The sequence below is a fragment of the Pleurodeles waltl genome, chromosome 7 (assembly GCF_031143425.1).
Source record: "Pleurodeles waltl isolate 20211129_DDA chromosome 7, aPleWal1.hap1.20221129, whole genome shotgun sequence".
In the NCBI taxonomy this organism is placed as follows: Eukaryota; Metazoa; Chordata; class Amphibia; order Caudata; family Salamandridae; genus Pleurodeles; species Pleurodeles waltl.
In genome coordinates this window covers 1119972947-1119993360 of record NC_090446.1, presented here as the reverse complement: position 1 = coordinate 1119993360, position 20414 = coordinate 1119972947, and the positions used below count along the sequence as shown (strand labels likewise).

The 20414-nt window shown below is 48.8% G+C and overlaps 1 protein-coding gene across 1 annotated transcript in view; it reads right to left on the bottom strand.

The window, feature by feature from the left end:
* Positions 1–20414, bottom strand: part of LOC138247000 (proton channel OTOP2-like) — a 257239-nt gene that overhangs the window by 55355 nt on the left and 181470 nt on the right. The window contains exon 7 of the mRNA XM_069201748.1: positions 13444–14163. Within this exon, the coding sequence (XP_069057849.1) occupies positions 13444–14163 (720 nt within the window). The remainder of the gene's footprint in view (positions 1–13443; positions 14164–20414) is intronic.

The window sequence follows — 20414 nt, the reverse complement described above, 5'->3', positions numbered from 1 at the left end:
GTAACGCTGATCCTGCCGCCTTCTCGACTGTTTTCCTGTTTGTGCATGCTGTGGGGGTAGTCTGCCTCCTCTCTGCACCAGAAGCTCCAAAGAAATCTCCCGTGGGTCGACGGAATCTTCCCCCTGCAACCGCAGGCACCAAAAAGCTGCATTACCGGTCCCTTGGGTCTCCTCTCAGCACGACGAGCGAGGTCCCTTGAATCCAGCAACTCTGTCCAAGTGACCCTCACAGTCCAGTGACTCTTCAGTCCAAGTTTGGTGGAGGTAAGTCCTTGCCTCACCTCGCTAGACTGCATTTCTGGGAACCGTGACTTTTGCAGCTACTCCGGCCTCCGTGCACTTCCGGCGGAAATCCTTTGTGCACAGTCCAGCCTGGGTCCACGGCACTCTAACCTGCATTGCACGACCTCCTAAGTGGTTCTCCGGCGACGTGGGACTTCTTTGTGCGACTTCGGGTGAGCACCATTTCACGCATCCTTGTAGTGCCTGTTTCTGGCACTTCTCCGGGTGCTACCTGCTGCTGAGAGGGCTCCTTGTCTTGCTCGACGTCCCTTCTCTCTCCTGGTCCAATTTGCGACCTCCTGGTCCCTCCAGGGCTACAGCAGCGTCCAAAAATGCTAACCGCATTATTTGCAGCTAGCAAGGCTTGTTGGCATTCTTTCGGCGGGAAAACACTTCTGCACGACTCTCCACGGCAAGAGGGATCCGTCCACCAAAGGGGAAGTCTCTAGCCCTTTTCGTTCCTGCAGAAACCTCAGCTTCTTCTGTCCAGTAGAAGCTTCTTTGCACCCGCAGCTGGCATTTCCTGGGCATCTGCCCATCTCCGACTTGCTTGTGACTTTTGGACTTGGTCCCCTTGTTCCACAGGTACCCTAGATTGGAAATCCACAGTTGTTGCATTGTTGGTTTGTGTCTTTCCTGCATTATTCCTCTAACACGACTTCTTTGTCCTTAGGGGAACTTTAGTGCACTTTGCACTCACTTTTCAGGGTCTTGGGGAGGGTTATGTTTCTAACTCTCACTATTTTCTAATAGTCCCAGCGACCCTCTACAAGGTCACATAGGTTTGGGGTCCATTCGTGGTTCGCATTCCACTTTTGGAGTATATGGTTTGTGTTGCCCCTGTCCCTATGTTTCCCCATTGCATCCTATTGTAACTATACATTGTTTGCACTGTTTTCTAAGACTATACTGCATATTTTTGCTATTGTGTATATATATCTTGTGTATATTTCCTATCCTCTCACTGAGATACTCTAAGATACTTTGGCATATTGTCATAAAAATAAAGTACCTTTATTTTTAGTATAACTGTGTACTGTGTTTTCTTATGATATTGTGCATATGACACTAAGTGGTACTGTAGTAGCTTCACACGTCTCCTAGTTCAGCCTAAGCTGCTCTGCTAAGCTACCATTATCTATCAGCCTAAGCTGCTAGACACCCTATACACTAATAAGGGATAACTGGGCCTGGTGCAAGGTGCAAGTACCCCTTGGTACTCACTACAAGCCAGTCCAGCCTCCTACAGCGCTGACCTACATGACATGCACAGGGGAAGAAGAGAAGTAATTAGCAAGAGCACCGTCGAAGTGAGTGGCCCACATCCCTGCCCTTGCCATGTGGCACATGCATTCACAGTCCTTCATGTTCACTGCACTCTGCCCCCTTCCCTCTTACAACCAGCCCTCTCCACCCAGGCATAGCCCATACAACGTGCTCCCTGTGTACTTACCTGTTGGTCTGGAGGACCGTAGAATAGTGTGTCCTGGGGGAGGACCCCGTCCACGAGCTTCTCCAACTCCTGAGCAGTGAAGGCAGGGGCCCTTTCCCCAGACGCAGCAGCCATTGTCTCTTCCAGACCGAGGTCACAGCAGCACTTGCAGTGTAGGCCCTCTCCTGTCGAAGATCAGGTATCAAGTGATTGAGCAGAGAGAAAATGGCGGTCACGTCCCCGGTGGTGATGTCCGCGGCGGTGCGTATCATCACCGCCGGCGCACTTCATCATTGGCTCCTGGGACCCATAGGGTCCAATGTTAACCAATGCAGCTTTGCGCCGCGGTCTTTGACCGCCTAACGCGACGGTGTACAACGCCAGTGCAGTTACCTCACATCCCATTGTCCCAGTTTAGAGGTCAGGCAGCCGCCATTTCAGGGGCCCACATGGCTTAATTTGCAACTGCGTCACACATACCTAGGCCTACACTCGACACACATACAGGAAGATTATTGTCTTTGCTGTCGTGTTCTGTGTATCTGTGGGTACATACCTGGGATTTTGTTGACTCTGTGGTCGCTGTTGTCTTTCCTAGGCAACGTCAGCTTGGACATTTGAGAAGATGGCGGAATCCTCCGGTGTACCGACCACTGGTGGACCTGTTGACAATGGAGGAGCGACATTTACTCATCACCTACAGGTTTGACCGTGCCACTATCCAGGAACTATGTACCCAGTTGGAGCCAGACCTGATGTCATCAATCCGCCATCCCACAGGAATCCCCTCTCAAGTGCAGGTGCTGTCAGTGCTCCATTTCCTTGCAAGTGGATCGTTTCAGACAACAGTGGCCATGGCATCAGGGATGTCCCAGCCTATGTTTTCCAACGTGTTGTCCAGAGTGTTGTCTGCCCTGCTGAAACACGTAAGGAGCTACATCGTTTTCCCTCAGGTGGAGGGTTTGGCTACAGTGAAAGGTGACTTCTATGCCCTTGGACATATCCCCAACATGATAGGTGCTATTGATGGGACCAATGTAGCTCTGGTCCCCCCCCACAGGAGTGAACAGGTGTACAGGAACCGGAAGAGTTATCATTCGATGAATGTACAGATGGTATGTTTGGCAGACCAGTACATCTCGCAGGTAAATGCTATTTTCCCTGGCTCTGTGCATGACGCCTACATCTTGTGCAATAGCAGCATCCCTTAAATGAGGGGTCAACTCCAGAGGCATCGGGTGTGGCTATTGGGGGACTCTGGTTACCCCAACCTGTCCTGGCTGTTGACCCCAGTGAGGAATCCCAGGACCAGGGCAGAGGAACGCTACAATGAGGCCCATGGGCAGACTAGGAGGGTGATCGAACGCACGTTCGGCCTCCTGAAGGCCAGGTTCAGGTGTCTGCATATGACAGGTGGTTCCCTATTGTACTCACCGAAGAAGGTGTGCCAGATCATCATCGCCTGCTCGATGCTTCACAATCTTGCTTTGCGACGCCAGGTGCCTTTTCTGCAGGAGGATGGTCCAGATGGCGGTGTTGTGGCAGCTGTGGAGCCTGTGGAGCCTGTGGACAGTGATGAGGAGGAAGCTGAGGAAGAAGACATAGACAACAGGGAGTCAGTCATACAGCAATATTTCCAGTGACACACAGGTGAGAACAATTTTCTTTTTACCATTCCATTCACTTTCACACTTCTACCTCTATCCTGTCTGTCAGTTCATAGCAGTATTTGGTCACTGAGTTGTACCTTTCCATTACGGTTTCACAGGTGTGGTTAGCAACGTGTGTCATCTGCTTGCATCCTTCAAGGACTTGTGATGTGTGACATAGGTATGTTGGCTTTACAATTGGAAACGCATGTTGACACTGTCATTGATTATACATATATACCAAATCACAGACTGACTCCAGATTGTTTTGTGGTTCAAGGGTGTTTATTTCAGTGCTAAAAAATGGAGGAGGGTAGTGATATGGTGATGGGGGATGGTGGAGGAATGGCAGAGTCCAGTCCATTAGTCTGTCCATGGCAGAGTCCAGTCCATTAGTCACACAGGTGCACTGCCCATATGGGCATAGGAAGTGGAGATGGGGCAGTTCCAATCGGGACAGGGTAACAAAGTGAGACAGTGGGAGGACAATCAGGGTGGTCTCATTTCCTGGCGTGGGTCTTGCCATCTTGCTCTGTCCTGTTCCTGGATCTCAGGGACCGCTTGCGGGGTGGTTGTCCGTCTGCAGGGGGTGGGGTACTGGTGTGGTGGTCTTGTGGTGGGGCGTCCTGTCCACTAGCGCCGGCGGAGGTGGTGAGCAGTTCATCGGCCATGCTAGCATCAGGGGCCCCTTGGAGTGCCACGGTGTCCCTCATGGTCTTTTGTTTGTCCTTCAGCACCCCTACGATGGTGCCCAGGGCGGAGTTGATGGTTCTGAGCTCCTCCCTGAACCCCAAATACAGTTCGTCCTGCAGGCGCTGGGTCTCCTGAAACTTGGCCAGGACCATAGCCATCATCTCCTGGGAGTGGTGGTATGCTCCCATGATGGAGGAGAGGGCCTCGTGGAGAGTGGGTTCCCTTGGCCTGTCTGCCCCCTGTCGCACAGCAGCCCTCCCAGTTCCCCTGTGTTCCTGGGCCTCCGTCCCCTGGACCGTGTGCCCACTACCACTGCCCCCAGGTCCCTGTTTTTGTTGGGGTTATCCTGGGTTCCCTGTAGTGGTGGACACACCGCTGATTGACGTGTCCTGGGTACGGAGGTATGGGCCCGCTGGGTGGGTGCTGTGCTGGTGTTACCAGAGGGTGGAAGGTTAGTGTTGGGCTGTGCCTGTGCAAGGGGAACCGACTGTCCCGAGGCCCACAATGGTCCGGGCTGGTCATCAGGATCCAGTAGGGCAGAGCTGCTGTCGTCACTGTGGGCCTCTTCTGTGGGTGGAGTGGAGTTGTCTGGACCCTCCGGAGTGGTGACGTTCCATAGTGGTCCTGTAGGGATATAAGAGCATGATTAGTGCATGTGTGTGTGTGATGGTGTGCAATGGGTGGGTGTGCGTGTACCCCAGTGCAAGCATTCCTGTGTGTGGGTTTGTTTGATGATGGTTAGGGGGTTGTTATGGGTATGTGCAGTGAGCATGCTTTGGTGAGGTGTGACCATGCTTTGTTTTTGCATGCAGGGCTTGGTGTTGGGATGGGTGGTTTGTGTTATGAGTACATTAGTGAGGAGTTGGAGTGAAAGGGGAGGGGGTGACGGTGGGGGGGTGTGATGGTATGCAGGTATGGTTTGGGATATGATAGTTGAGATTTAACTTACCAGTGTCCATTCCTCCACCGACTCCTCTGAGGCCCTCTGGATGCATGATGGTCAAGACTTGCTCCTCCCATGTTGTTAGTTGTGGGGGAGGAGGTGGGGGTCCGCCGCCAGTCCGCTGTACCACAATGTTGTGCCTGGAGACCACAGAACGCACCTTCCCCCGTAGGTCGTTCCACCTCTTCCTGATGTCCTCCAGATTTCTTGGATGCTGTCCCACAGCGTTGACACTGCCCACGATTCTTTGCCATAGCTCCATCTTCCTGGCTATGGATGTGTGCTGCACCTGTGAGCCAAATAGCTGTGGCTCTACCCGTAGGATTTCCTCCACCATGACCCTGAGCTCCTCCTCAGAAAACCGTGGGTGTCTTTGGAGTGACATGGGGTGGTGTGGGTGATGTGTGGGGTGGTGTAAGTGTTGATGTGTGTGTTGATGTGTAGTGGTGTGTGGTGTTTTGTGCATGTAATGTTGTATGGGTGATGGTGTTGTGTGCCTCTGTGTGGTGGGGTCCTCAGTTGCTGTGCTCTCTGTCTATCTGGCCTTCGTTCGTGAATTATGGTCGTAGGGGTTTGTGGGTGATGTGGGTGTGTGTTTTATATTGTGTTGGGTGTGTGGGAGTGGTGTTTGTATGTGTATCAGGTGTGTGCATTTTGAATTGTCCAATGTGGCGATGTTTTGTAGATGTGTGTGTATTTTGAGCGCGGCGGTGTGTACCACCAATGAAATACCGCGGTTGAAAGACCGCCACGTGGATTTGTGTGTCGTGATAGCATGAGCGTGTTTCTGTTGGCGTGACGGTGGAGGTTTTGTTTTCGCCAGTTTATCACTGACCTTTGGTGTGGCGGTCTTGTGTGAGTGTCTGAATTTCAGCGGATTCCGAGATGTGTGTCATAATAGCTGTGGCGGAGTTCTGCAGCCGCGGCTGTGTTTTGGCGGTCTTCTGCACGGCAGTAAGCGCTTTTAACCGCCAATGTTGTAATGAGGGCCTTACTTTCTTATGTTTTTTGATGGTTTTTAATAGTTGTTTTTTTCAGGCAGTTTATTGCTGTTTCTAGGCGTGCTTTTTTTATTTTTAGGAAGTCTATGTCAAAAGAGAGAAGTTTGTTAGTATTTTATTAATTATTTGTTAATTAACGTTTTCAAGTTTAATAAAAATTAAATTTTTGTGTTGATATCATTTTTACTAATTTGGTTAGGTAGTTGTTGAAATGTTCATATTCTTTCTGTAATGGTTTTGTGAGAAAATTCAGCAGTTTTTCCTCATCTTGCAGCATTTGTTGCTTTTGAAGTAGATAGTTGTTTAAACTACTATGCCTTTTATATTGTTGATTTGATTGCTTGTTTGATTTTCTTGGTTAAAGTTGTTAATTGGTTGGTTTGAGTTTGAATTTTTTTGTATTCATTTTTTCCTCCTATGGTAAACAATAATTTAGGTATTATTTTGGATGTATAATATATACTTTGCTACTTTTAGTTTATATATATAAATACTATATACTACCTACTGTCGGGCTCCAATAGGTAGCTATAGTTAGGACCTAGTTTCCATAGAAAATGTGTTTTTTGACTTGGCTATATCTTCGGCACTGTTTAATAAATCTTCATGAAAGTTTTCAAAAAGGTGTCAAGTTGAGTCTTGTGCCTGGAAGGTTTCAGTGTGATCAGTTAAGAGGGGACCAAGAAAAAAGTGGGGCAGGGGTTCAGAAAAAGTGTGTTTCCTATGTTAATTCTCATAGAGACTTAAGACATGCCTGCAGCCCAAACCACTAAATTGAAATACACCACATTTGGCAGAAATGTAGCTTTTGGTCCAGGGATCACATTGTTGTTATTTGGTGTAAATCCATTCAGTAGTTTTCAAGATATTAAATGAGATCCAAATTTGTATATCTAGAAGCATGAATACTTTGCGAATAGTCCCAATCTCGTGCAGAAAACTGATTGGCTGCCAACACTTCAACCAGAAAGTATTGGCAGCCACTGTGGGATGCAGCTTCAGCCGCGTCCCACAAAAAAACAGGCAAAAAAGAAAAGGTGGCATGGTAGGAATACCCTAAACCCCTAGCCTTTATCCACAGGTCCCCCTGGGACCTGGCCAGGGCAAAAAAGCATTATCTTTTAAATTCAATATTTGCAAATATTCACAAATTTTGAGGTATATGAAAAAAAAAACAAGCGCAGTCTCCCCCACTTGCTTTTTACTTTTGCCCCCAGGTGAGCCAGGTCCCGGGAGCATGCTCCCTTCTAATAACATGAGGAGGGGTATATGTGATAAATATGTGGGGGCACGTAGGCCCCCCAGTCCCGGGGAACCACTGCTTTCCTGGGGCTAAATAATGCAATGAATGGGGGGGCCTGCGAAATCCCCCTAGGTCCCAGGGACCACCACCTCCCTGGGTCTATATTTTATAAACATGCCTGAACTGGTGGGTGCATGGCTTTCTCAAAGGCCCAGGGGACCACCACCACCCTGGGGCTACATAATTAAAAAGTATAGGGGGCGGGCCTGCTGACCTCCCCAGCCCCGGGTACCACCATCTCCCTGGGACCAATAAACTCATTAAAATGAAGGAGGGTGCTGCGTGGCCACTCTCTTGGGCTATCTACGTTCCCAGGAACCACCACTTTCATGGCGCCACCCCATACTAGACAATGAAGGGGGTCCGCGCAGCCCCCCTCCTGGAGTGATATATGGCCCTGAGGACCATCACCCCCCAGGGCCGGCTCCTGCTACGTCCTAAGGTGCCCACCCTCGGGAGATAGCTGTTTTCCTTTGCTTGGTGGGAGCTGTGACAGCTCCTGCCAAGTAAAAGCAAACACTCTGCTTCCAGCACACGGAAGCTGCCTAAATGCTCTCCATTGCTGGAAGATGAGTTTTCATCTCTTTCCCTGCCCCCGGAAATGCAGGCAGGTAAAGAGATGAAAGTATTGCTCCTGCATGCAGGGAGCTGCATTTTCAGCTGCTCCCTGCGTGCAGGAGCAAAGCTGGCTCCTGCAGGTGGCGGGGAGCCAGCTGGGCCTACGAGAACTTGAGGCTCCCCCGCGGTTGCTGACAAACTAAAAAAAAAGAATCCTGCCCTTCGTATTTATGATAGATAAATGCACAGAATTCCTTCTGGCACATAGCTCATTTCTGAAGCTCCACTTCTATAAAGTGCTAATCATTCTAACGTTCTGTGCATGCCAAGGCAAAGCAAGTGTGTAAACCTTGAAATAGGTGTTTGAATCCTTGCTTTTTGTGAGCGCAATATCTCATGTAGTGACTGTGACAAATGGGTTCTTTCTTGTCATCTGATGCTGAGACCAGAAAATGTGTTCTCCCTTTCAAAAACTACAAGTATGGAAAATGGCCTAAAGGCCAACCCTGTTGGCCCTGCCCCATACATATACATTAGTGATGTGGGGCATCTTCTTCCCAGTTTACTAAAAGGACCTCAAAACGTGTTTCCCACTGATTTTGGAGACGCGTTCTTGAATATGACATATGATAACATCTGTGGCCAGGCCCTGCAACCAACCCCTGCCTCCCACAGCCAAAGGCCGTGCATGGCAGAGGTTGGATTGACGTCAAGTCATTTATATTAATTTATGTTAAAAATAAGCCATAGAAATTCACTGAAAAAAAGAAACGTTAAAGGGACACAATAGTTAGGAATAGAATTTAAAAAACCATAGAAATTCACTTAAAAAACCAAAGCTTACAGAGACGTTATAGTTAAGCTCAATATGCAAAACCATAGACGTTCAGCAGTTATACTTGGAGTTATTTCAAGTAACTATAATTCACGCCCTAAGGTAACTATAACTCATGCCCCCTACCATGTACAGTTTATTCTTCAATAATTTGACTGCTAATATTTCATTGCTATTTTTATTGACATCATAAAAGTTGTCATGAGTGCTGTAATATCTGGGGTAATTAGCAGTGCATGGCAAGGGTGCGAGCTATAGTTATCCTATGGCGTGAGTTATAGTTACTCTACCTAAAACTGCTGAATTTCTATGGTTTTGTATGAGTAAATTTAGATCTTAACTCTAACGTTCCTGCAACCTTTGTTTTTTCTAAGTGAATTTCTATGATTTTTTCAATTCTATTTCCTAACACCCCTGTAACCTTTGTTTTTTTTTCAGTGACTTTCTATTTTTTTAACATAAAGTAATTTTAATTATTATGTGTTAATTGAACCACCAGAGCACATGACCTTTGGCCATTTGCGTTGGGGAATGACTGCAGGGCCTGGTCTCCCAGACAACCCCCTATAACCACCCAACCCCACGCCATGCACGGCCTTCAGCCGTGTGTGGCGGCAGTTGGCTGCAGGGTCTGTCTCTCTGGGTGGCAGGGTAGGTGTGAGAGGGTGTCTCTGGGTGTGAGGGTGGGTGTGAGAGTGTCTGTCTGGGTGTGAGAGTGGGTGTGTGAGGGTCTGAGTGGGTCTGTGAGTGGATGTGTGACCGTCTGAGTGGGTCTGTGAGTGGGTGCATCAGTGTCTGAGTGGGTCTGTGAGTGTGTGCATAAGGGTCTGAGTGGGCCTGTGAGTGCGTATGTGAAAGGCTGAGTGGGTCTGTGAGTGGGTGGGTGAGTGTCTTAATGCTTCTATGAGTGAAGGATTTAGTGTAAGAATGAGTCTGTGAATGTTTTTTTGAAAATGTTTTCACCTATATTTGCAAATTCATTGTAATGTTATATGAGAGGCAGCACTGAGTGTCGCAACATATTCACGAATATCTCACATGGTGAAAAAAAATCATTTTAAACTCATAATTTGACCCTCAAGCACCCCTATATCACATTCCTGGGGTCAGGGTACTTCCACCTTGACCCCTTATACTACTTATTATTTTATTTTTCAGCCCCTGGGACCATGTCCCATAGCCTAAAATGGCAGCTGCAACTTTCTGGTCAGGTTGTGGCCAGCCAATCATGGCATTCCTGTTAGCGCATGCATCCGCGAATACGTTGCACTTGCTGCGAAAATGCTGCGACGGATCCGCAGCCCTAGATATACAAATTTACTTTCCCTTTAATACGTCAAACACTACTGAAGGGATTTACACCAAATCACAATCTCCAGAACAAAATCTAGCTACTTGCAAAATTTGGTGTAATTCGGTCCCGCGGTTCAGGTTGTAGTTGTGTTCAAAATTCCTATAGGAATTTAGATGGGAACTGCACTTTTTAGGAACCTCTGTTTCTTGGCCCCCGCTTGACGGATCACCCAAAACTTCCTATATACAATAAGATTCCCTGGAACACTTTTTTGGAAAATATCATGGAAATTCGTCAAACTTTTTCAATGGAAACATGATCCTAAGTATAACTACTTACTGGCGACTGCCAATAGTTAATATAGACAGATAGATAGATATATAGATACAGATATATATATATATATATATCTCTATATATATATATATATATATATACACACACACACACACACACAGATATATATATATATATATATTAAAATATAGGTTGTAGTTTCTTTTTTTCTCAATCTTTTCAATGACATTTAAAATATAACAGTGGTCTACAAGATCCACATTGCCACCGCCTACAACATATTTAGAGTCCCAAGACTCCTCCACTCCCCCCTGTCTTACCCCTTCCTGGGTGGAGACAGCACATACACTGCACCTCCAGAAAAAGCGTGTCATTCTTAGTTCAGTCTGTCGAGTCACATATTTTCGCTCGATATGTGTTCCAGCCATTTCGGATTTTGCCCCACTTACAAGGGCAGACTCTGCTTCCGTATATATAGGTTGTAGTTTCAATGTTTTTAGCTTATGCTGATATTTATTATGGTTTTATTGTTAGAATTTTTGTTATGTATTTTTTGGGGGTGAAAAATAAGTGTAATATTTGTTTGTTTAACTTAACTATGTGTATAAAATGTTTTAGTTGTATTTTAAATAATTATTTTATGTTAAAAGTGTTTTTTAAATATTTAGTAGTGAATATTTATGTTTTTGGCAATATTATTGTTATATAGTGTATATTGTTATTTTGACATGTTATATTTTTATTTAAAGGTAACAATATTTTTGTAACCAGTATTTTTGTTTTCAATATAGCTAAAAATCAAAATTGTTAAGAACAATATATTTGTTCTCGATATTTGTGGTTTTACTAGTTAAGAATAGGAAGTCCTTGTTTGTGATCAATAATTAATTTCTAATATTTTTGTATTGAGATATTGTATGGATTGATATTATATCATTGATCTGAGAAGAGACTAAGGACCTGATTATAAGTCTGGGAGTCTGTGAACCGCCATGGCAGTGGCGACGGTCCGACCACTGTCGGTGGGCAGTGGGACCACTTTATTACGATGCATGTGGTTCCATAGACCAAAGTCCGCCGCGACCTACCGGCAGCGCAAGGCAGCACAGACCCCCACGGCCACGATATAGGCCAATGAGGCAGTAGGAGGATGGGCCGCTAGTGGCTTCCCACCAATGTCATTGTGGCGGTCCAACCACCATGCCTCTGCTGGCGGAAACGGAGGCATATAATGCAGAAACCTACCTGTAGGCAGCTTCACACATCCTGTGCTGCCATGGAGCAAGTCCTTTACGTCCTGCCGCTACTGCTGATTGGAGGCTAAAATCAATGCCGCCCTGGACACAACCGATTGTAAGAAATAACACCTACCCATGCCCCCAAACTCTACAGCAAATTGATGCACCGCCATCGACTCCATATTGGGGCTGTGGAACATGGACCAAGTATAAATGTGTGGGTCCTGGTCAGAGTAGTACACAACGTATGACCCAATCATAGCCCCATGACGCCCCCTGTGAGCAGGTCACTGACAGTGCATCTCCACACTCAACAAAACCACACATGTCTGCACATCCCAGTTTCAGAGACAGTGAAGTGTACATAACATTGTGTCACACAACAGCAACACCACACTAATATCACACCTACTAATTGGGCTGCCACCCTCACATTGTTCACATGCCATAGCCTGTCATGATATTGAAGACATATATGTGTGGATGTGTAATTTAACCCAAACACCCCTTCCATGCAAAATCCCTGTAACAGACCCACACATATCACCCAGATTGCAAGAGAATGGAAGGTAAATGGGATGAAAAATAATTTGTGAGACAAATATCCAAAGCTCACAATGTAAACAATACTTGCAAAATAGGGATGGCGGCATCAGGGGGACCCCAGGAAGGATGGTTCCCTTGGACACATTTCACTTTGCACATGCCCTTAAAAAACTATTTGCAGAGAAACTGGGGCTTCATGTATCTCAGGGACAACCAATGGTATAACCAAGTGCCATGCCTATGTGCTAAATGTGTAAGTGCAAGCCAAGAAAGCAAATACAACAGAAACAGCATGGATCACACATTTAGATAAAGTAGCGGGAAGGTATACACATGAAAATGGACACATGGTCAGTCAAATGTACAGGATGGTAACACAAGTGAACACCTTCAATATGGACAAACACAACTGTAGTTTGCACACATGATATGAGCGTCCAATCGGCATCAGGGGACAAATGTAACCCAATAGATGTGGACACTGGCCAAGTCAAGATGAGATACTTACCATATCAAAACAACACACAATGCAATGACAACCCAATTGGATTACTACCCACATATCCATCCATAGAACATCTCCTCTTGTCCTGGGTGACACCAGCATTGCTCCCAAACTCAGATCTTGTTAGCCACAGAATACGGATCTTCAATCAATCAATCAATCAAACATTTTTGGAGCACACTACTCACCCATTGGGTCTCAAGGCACTGAGAGGTAGGTCCTCAGAGTTCAGTCGAAGAGCCAGATCTTAAGTTCCTTCTTGAATTGAGGTAGCAATGGCGACTGTCTGTGGTGAAAAGGTAAGATTTTCCAACCTTTTGGTGCCAGATACGTGAAAGAACTTCTTCCAGCCAAGGACTTCTTTATGGGGGGTACTTTGGTGAGCGACTGCTGAGAGGAGCAGAGAGGTCCGGAAGGGCAGTGCCAGGTGATGCGGTGGTTGAAGTAGCTGGGTCTGGTCTATTGGAGGGCTCTGTATGTGTGTACGAGGAGTTTGAAGTTGATCCTCTTATCGACGGTGAGCCAGTGGAGGTGTCTTGTGATGTGTTCTCGGTGGGGGAGATTCAGGATGGGTCTAGCGGCAGCGTTCTGAATTTCTTGCAGCTTTCTCAGGTTCTTCTTGGAGGTTCTGGCATAGAGGGCATTGCTGTAGTCAAGTCTGCGAGGGATTAGGGTATGTGTCATCGTTTTGCGGCAGTCAGTTGGTTTCCATCTGAAAATCTTCCATAGGAGTCAGAGGGGGTGTGGAAGTAGGTGGATGCAACTGAGTTGACCTGTCTGGTTATGGTGAGCTCTGAGTCGAGGATGACGCTGAGGTTTTGTGAGTGGTCTGTGGGGGTGGAGGGCCTGCCAAGTGTTGAGGGCCACCAGGAGTCATCCCAGGCTGAGGAGGAAGGTTCCAGGATGAGGATCTCTGTCTTGTCCGATTTCAGCTTCAGGTAGCTCTTCTTCATCCAGGTGGTGTCTGCTTCTACCGCATCTCTGAAATTCTTCTTGGCTGTTGAGGGGTTTTCAATCAGGGAGATGATCAGCTGGGTGTCATCAGCGTAGGAGACAATGTTAATGCCATAGTTCCTGATGATAGGGGCAAGTGGGGTCATGTAGATGTTGAACAGCATGGGGCTCAATGAGGATCCTTGGGGTATTCCACAGCTGATATCTGTAGGTTCTGACAGGCGTGGTGGGAGCCTGACTTTCTGTATTCTGCCTGTCAGGAAGGAGTGTATCCATCGAAGGGCCTTGCAGCATATGCCTGCTGTGTGGAGTCTAGAGCATAGGTTGCGGTGGGACACTGTATTGAAGACTGCTGAAAGATCTAGTAGGATGAGGGCTGCTGTTTGGTCTAGGAGGGAGCAGATGTCATCTGTGGTGGCGATCAGGGTAGTTTTGGTGCAGTGGTTAGTTCTGAATCCTGATTGGGAGATGTCTAAGATATTGTTGTCCTCCATGTGTTGGCAAAGCTGAATGTTGTTTGCTTTCTCAGCGACCTTAGCTGGGAAGGGCAGCAGCAAGATATGGCGGTAGATCATGAGATCCGTTGGGTCAGGATCTTGGCGTGCTTCCAGTCCTCGGGGAAGGCTGCTGATTCTAGGGAGCAGTTGATGGTCTTGTAGAGTTTGGATGCGATCGAGGCGCTAGCCTTGTTGAAGATGTAGTGGGGGCAGGGGTTGGTAGGGGCTCCAAAGTGGATGCTGCTCATGATGGAGTGAGTCTCGCCTGTCATGAGGGGGAATCCAGGTGTGCAGGAGTTGTGGGGGTTTGGTAGATCCTGGTAGGGGTGTTGTTGGTGAGTTCAGAGAGTCTTGGGGTCCGAAGCTGTCATAGATGTCTTTGATTTTCCAATGGCAGAAGGTGAGTAGTCTATCACAGAGATCCTGAGATGGGGGGATTTTTGCGATCAAGGTGAATAAACACAATTGAGGGCATACATCACAAATTACTCATGAACAACAAAAAGTTAGAGAGTAATGGCAGGACAAATGTGTACACAAATAAGTACAGCTTGGGTCTATTAATGTAACTTAAATGTTGATTAAAGGCCAATGGCAAGTCCTCATACATCAATGCATGCGCACTGCTGTGCACCACAACTTGACTTCCTAAGTACTGCCATAGGAACTTTCCACAGGAAGGGCCATCAAGTGGGCTTGGCAGGCACATCAGGGATCACCTGCCTTGTTATTCTTTTCAGCTCCACCTTACTTACTCCGATCTGGTCGGTACCCTCTACAACATTTGTTTTTAATTACCTAGCATGTTTGGATCCTACCTCTAACTCCAGTGGCCCTGGAATACTTGCTTTGAAATATCTCCTTTTTTACATAACAGGGAGATTTTAGAGGTTTCCACACTACCTATTAATGTTGAAAATGTTATTATCTCCACATGTGCTAAATCTGTCCACCTTGGTAGGTCCATTTCCACTCTAACTGCCTGCACCATAGAAGAGGATGGGAGAGAGAGTAGTATTTTTAGAAACCGTCCTTCAAGGTCCCAGCTCTTTTTACCCCCTATACCGACCACCTCAGCACCATACTGGAACTGTGGCCATATCATAGGCCATCAGCACTGGTCGGATGGAGGGCCCCCTGTAGTGGTTGCCAAATTTATTTAATCCCCCTCAATCAATCAATCAATCACTGCATTTGTAAAGCACGCTACATACCCGCGAGGGTCTCAAGGCGCTGGGGAGGGAGGGGTCTACTGGTCGAAGAGCCATGTCTTGAGGAGTCTTCTGAAGGCCAGCAGGTCCTGGGTCTGTCGTAGGATGGTGGGGAGAGTGTTCCAGGTCTTGGCGGCGAGGTAGGAGAAGGATCTGCCGCCGGCGGTGGTTTTTCGGATGCGGGGGACTGTGGCGAGGGCGAGGTTGGTTGAGCGGAGGCTTCGGGTGGGGGTGTGGAAGCTGAGTCGGTTGTTGAGGTAGGTGGGTCCGGTGTTGTGCAGTGCTTTGTGTGCGTGGATCAGGAGCTTGAAGGTGATCCTTTTGTTGACGGGGAGCCAGTGCAGGCCTCTCAGGTGGAGTATGATGTGGCTGCGGCAGGGGACATCGAGGATGAGTCGGGCCGAGGCGTTCTGGATGCGTTGGAGTCGTCTCAGGAGCTTGTTTGTAGTTCCTGAGTAGAGGGCGTTCCCGTAGTCGAGTCTGTTGGTGATGAGGGCCTGGGTAACGGCTTTTCTCGTATCGAGGGGGATCCATTTGAAGATCCTGCAGAGCATACGGAGGGTGTTGAAGCAGGATGCGGAGACGGCGTTAACTTGCCTGGTCATGGAGAGAGTGGAGTCGAGGATGACCCCAGGTTGCGTGCGTGGTCCGTGGGTTCCGGGGCTGTGCCTAGTGACGTGGGCCACCAAGAGTCGTCCCAGGCTGATGGGGTGGGTCCGAGAATGAGGACCTCCGTCTTGTCTGAGTTCAGCTTCAGTCTGCTGTCCTTCATCCAGTCGGCTACGGCCTTCATTCCTCTGTGGAGGTTAGCTTTGGCGGTGTGGGGATCTCCAGTGAGGGATATGATCAGCTGGGTGTCGTCGGCGTAGGAGATGATGTTGAGGTTGTGTTGTCGTGCGACGTGGGCGAGGGGGGCCAGGTAGATATTGTCGGGCTGAGGGAGGATCCCTGTGGGACGCCGCAGATGATCTTGGTGGTTTTGGAGCGGAAGGGTGGGAGGCGGACGCTCTGTGTTCTGCCGGAGAGGAAGGATGTGGTCCAGGCCAGGGCCTTCTCTTGGATACCGGTGTCATGGAGGCGTGCTGATAGGGTGCGGTGGCAGACCGTGTCAAAGGCTGCTGATAGGTCCAGGAGGATGAGGGCGGCTGTTTCTCCTTTGTCCATCAGGGTCCGGATGTCGTCAGTGGCGGCGATGAGGGCGGTCTCGGTGCTGTGGTTACTGCGAAAACCGGATTGGGAAGGGTCCAGGATGTTGTTGACTTTGAGGTAGCGTGTCAGCTGTTTGTTGACAATCTTCTCGGTCACTTTTGCCGGGAAAGGGAGCAGGGAGATGGGCCGGAAGTTCTTGAGGTCCTTGGGGTCCGCCTTGGGCTTCTTCAGAAGGGCGTTGATCTCGGCGTGCTTCCAGCTTTCTGGGAAGGTTGCTGTCTCGAAGGAACAGTTGATTGTTTTCCGGAGGTGGGGCGCGATGGCTGCGCTGGCTTTGTTGAAGACGTGGTGAGGGCAGGGGTCCGATGGGGATCCGGAGTGGATGGAGTTCATGGTTTTGATGGTGTCTTCGTCGCTGACGCTGGACCAGACGGTCAGGCAACTGGTGCGAGTGGTAGTCGCAGGGGTGGTGGACTCGGCGGTGGGTGCGGGGGGTCGGGGTTGAAGCTGTCGTGGATGTCGGTGATCTTCCGGTGGAAGAAGGTGGCCAGGGAGTCGCACAGGTCTTGAGATGGCGGGATGTCATTGGTGATGGAGTTGGGGTTGGAGAGTTCTTTCACAATGCTGAAGAGCTCTTTGGTGTTGTGTGCGTTGTTGTCTAGGGTGTCCTTGAAGGTGGCCTTCTTGGCGGTCCTGATGAGTTGGTGGTGTCTGCGGGTGGCGCTCTTGAGGGCTGTGTGGTTGTCTGGTGTTCGGTCGTGGAGCCATTTCTTCTCCAGCTTTCGACAGGTGTGCTTGGAGATCCGGAGGTCCTCGGTGAACCAGGCGGCTTTCTTGTTGGTGTGGTTGGTTGTAGAGGTCTTGAGAGGGGCGAGGGTGATGGTGCAGTCGTTGATCCACTGTGTGAGGTTGGTCGCGGCGGTGTCTGGGTCCGTGGGGTCGGTGGGTGGTCTCAGGGCGAGGGCGGTAGTCAGTTGGTCCTCGATGACCTTGCCCCAGCAGCAGCGTGGTAGCTGTTGGGTGCGGTGGTGTGTGGTGGGTTTTCTGAAGGTGAAGTGGACGCATCTGTGGTCGGTCCAGTGTGGTTCGGTGGTGTGGTTGAAGGAGACGTGGGGGCTTGCGGAGAAGATGGGGTCGAGCTTGTGTCCAGCGGCGTGAGTGGGTGTCGTTACGAGCTGTTTGAGTCCGAGGTTGGCGAGATTGTCGATCAGGGCGGTGTAGTTGGCGTCGTTGTTGTTCTCGAGGTGGAAGTTCAGGTCGCCGAGGAGGATGTAGTCCGTGGAAGCGAGGGCGTGGGTGCTGATGAGGTCGGCGATGGTGTCACTGAACTGTGGGCGGGGTCCGGGAGGTCTGTAGATGAGAGTTCCTCTGAGGGTGGTTTTGGGGTCGGTGTGGATCTGGAAGTGCATGTGCTCGGCGGTGGTGCGGGTGTCATCGGTGTTCGTTGAGATTTTGATGGAGTCTTTGTGGATGATGGCGATTCCTCCTCCCACTCCATTGGTGCGGTCTCTGCGGGAGATCTTGTAGCCCTGTGGGATGGCTATGGCGATGTTTGGTGCTGAGGTGGCGTTCAGCCAGGTCTCCGTCAGGAAGGCGATGTCGGGGGCGGTGGAGTCTAGGAGGTCCTAAAGTTCAATGGCGTGCTTGCGAGCGGAGCGGGTGTTGAGGAGGATGCAGCGGAGGTGGTTGGGTTCTCTGGCTGGTGGTGTGGAGGGTTGGATGCTGGTGAATCTGCAGTTCCGGCAGGTGAAAGACCCCTGGGTGCGTTTCGGGGTGGCCCGGTAGCAGGGGTGGTCTTGTCTGGTGTTGAGTGCGTGGAGGCTGCTTGCGTTGTAATGCAGTCTGGCGTTGCGGGGGGTGCGGGTTCCAGGGGTTCTGGGTGTGGTCCAGGCGCGAATGGGCGCGGACGGGCGCAGACGGGCTTGCCTTAGGCGCGCCAGCGGCACGCCCGCTGCGCGCCCGCTTCGCAGCCTCCATATGAGGGCAGAGGGAGGGAGGAGCAGCTGGGAGGTGGGAGCGCGGGGACCAATGGGAGTGAAGGGGGCGGGGCAGCAGGGGCTCAGCGGCGAGGGAAAACCCGGGTAAAAAAACGGCGGGAAAAGACGTCGGGAGAGGGACAACAGAGCACAGGGGTACAGAAAGCAAAACACAGGGGCACAGAATGAAAAAACTAAGTGGCACAGAAGCCAAGCGCAGGGGTACAGAAAAAAGAGAGCGAGTAGTCAGGCGGCAAAAGCGGCAACGGAGGTTCAACCCACAGGGGGCTGCGTGGCAGATGGGGGGAGCGACCTGCCTGGTGACAGGGTCAAAGGTCGCCCCCTACCGGTGAAAGCACCTTGGCTTGTATTGAGACAAGGTGATCCTTCCAACCTAAGTTATGAGAGAACCATATCCCTAGTATTTGTATTTATTAACGCTCTCTCTATTTTAATTTTATTTATTAACTCATGCTTTTCCCATGTTCCCCTATCCAGAGCACTTTAGCCTTTTCCATATTTATTTTTATTTTTTTCTTCTTGCAGTAATCCTCAAATATATGTAATTTTTTTTAAAGACAGTTTCCAGTAAAATCAAAAATCACTAAGCCGTCCACATACAAGAAATAGCTAATGTGTGTACCATTCATTTTTGGACTACACATTGTTGGTTCGCTTAGGACACTAGGGAGATCAGACAGAAACAAAGAGAACAATGTTGGTGCCAGTACACACCCTTCTCTGATGCCATTTCGTATGTTAATTCTCTTAGAAAGGGATCCTCCACTGTCCAGTCAACTTGGGTCCTATTTTTCCTGTGGAGTTCCTGCACAACTGAGGGCAAGTGTTGAGGGATCCCTTAAGCCTTTAATGTTTCCTACAACAATATTCTATCGCCAGACTCAAATACGGCACAGAAATCAACTAAACAAAAATAAAATACTCTGCCTTGCTCTATGGATTTCTTTCAGATAGGCCACAAGCTAATGCAGCGGTCAATAGTCGAGTGGTTCGCTTTAAAAACACCCTGTTCCTGAAGTAAAATTGAATTTACTTGCACACACTCCTTAAACACCCCCAAAAGAATTAATGAGAAGAGCTTGCCACTTACATCCAACAGGTTGATTTGCCGCTAGTTTCCTGGGAGGGCATGCTCACTTTTTTGTATATGGGCTTAATCATTGCTCCCTTCCAGCTATCCAGAAATCTTTCAGTCAAAAGTATTTCCTGAAAAAGGATATACAACAAACTGGTCCACCATGCAGTATTTGTTTTTTATTATTAACTCTGCTACATTGTCAGGGCCAGCAGCACTTGTAATCTTTAATTTCTCAACTGTTTTCTTGATTGTTAACTTGGAAAACCTCTCCTTTGTTTCCTTCTTGACAAGTAATCTAGTTGGGCGCTGAGCGGCAGTGGCACTATTAATATAGGTCTCCTCTACATTTTACCCACACATCCTCCTCCACATAACCTGATGATTGTGCTTGGGAATGTCCTGTCCTACTCTGTATCAACCTCTAAAATGTCCTTAAATGTTAAGTCTCTACAGTCTCCATCATGGCTTCCCAGCATTTTGTGTTTCAATCCTGTTTCTTCCTAGCCACCACATTTTTAAATCCTTAAAAAGCACACCAGTTGGGCTTTTATGGAAGCGGGCAGCAACCAGTGGCACAAGGGGGCAGCAACCAGCAATATCCAGGAGGCACTGGCTTGCCCGCTGCACGCCATGCACTGCTTTGACTCCCTGGTGCAGACCTATGCGGTTAGGATCACCTCCTCCAACACCACTGACTGGCAGCCTTCACCAGGCTCCTGCTGCAATAGCGCAAGATCCGTAAGTCGGCCTCCTGCTACAATGGAGGTTTGATGGAGCTGCCATGAGGTGCTTGCTGCGGTATATTGTGGCGTCCTAGCATCCTGACGTTTTTGGGATGGGCACGGGCATGGTCAGGGATCCGTCAGTTGCGATGCTTCAATTACCAGTGTAGTTTGTTGCTGATCACAGATGGGATATTACAGCAGTGCTCTGTCCATCACATGAGGAGCAG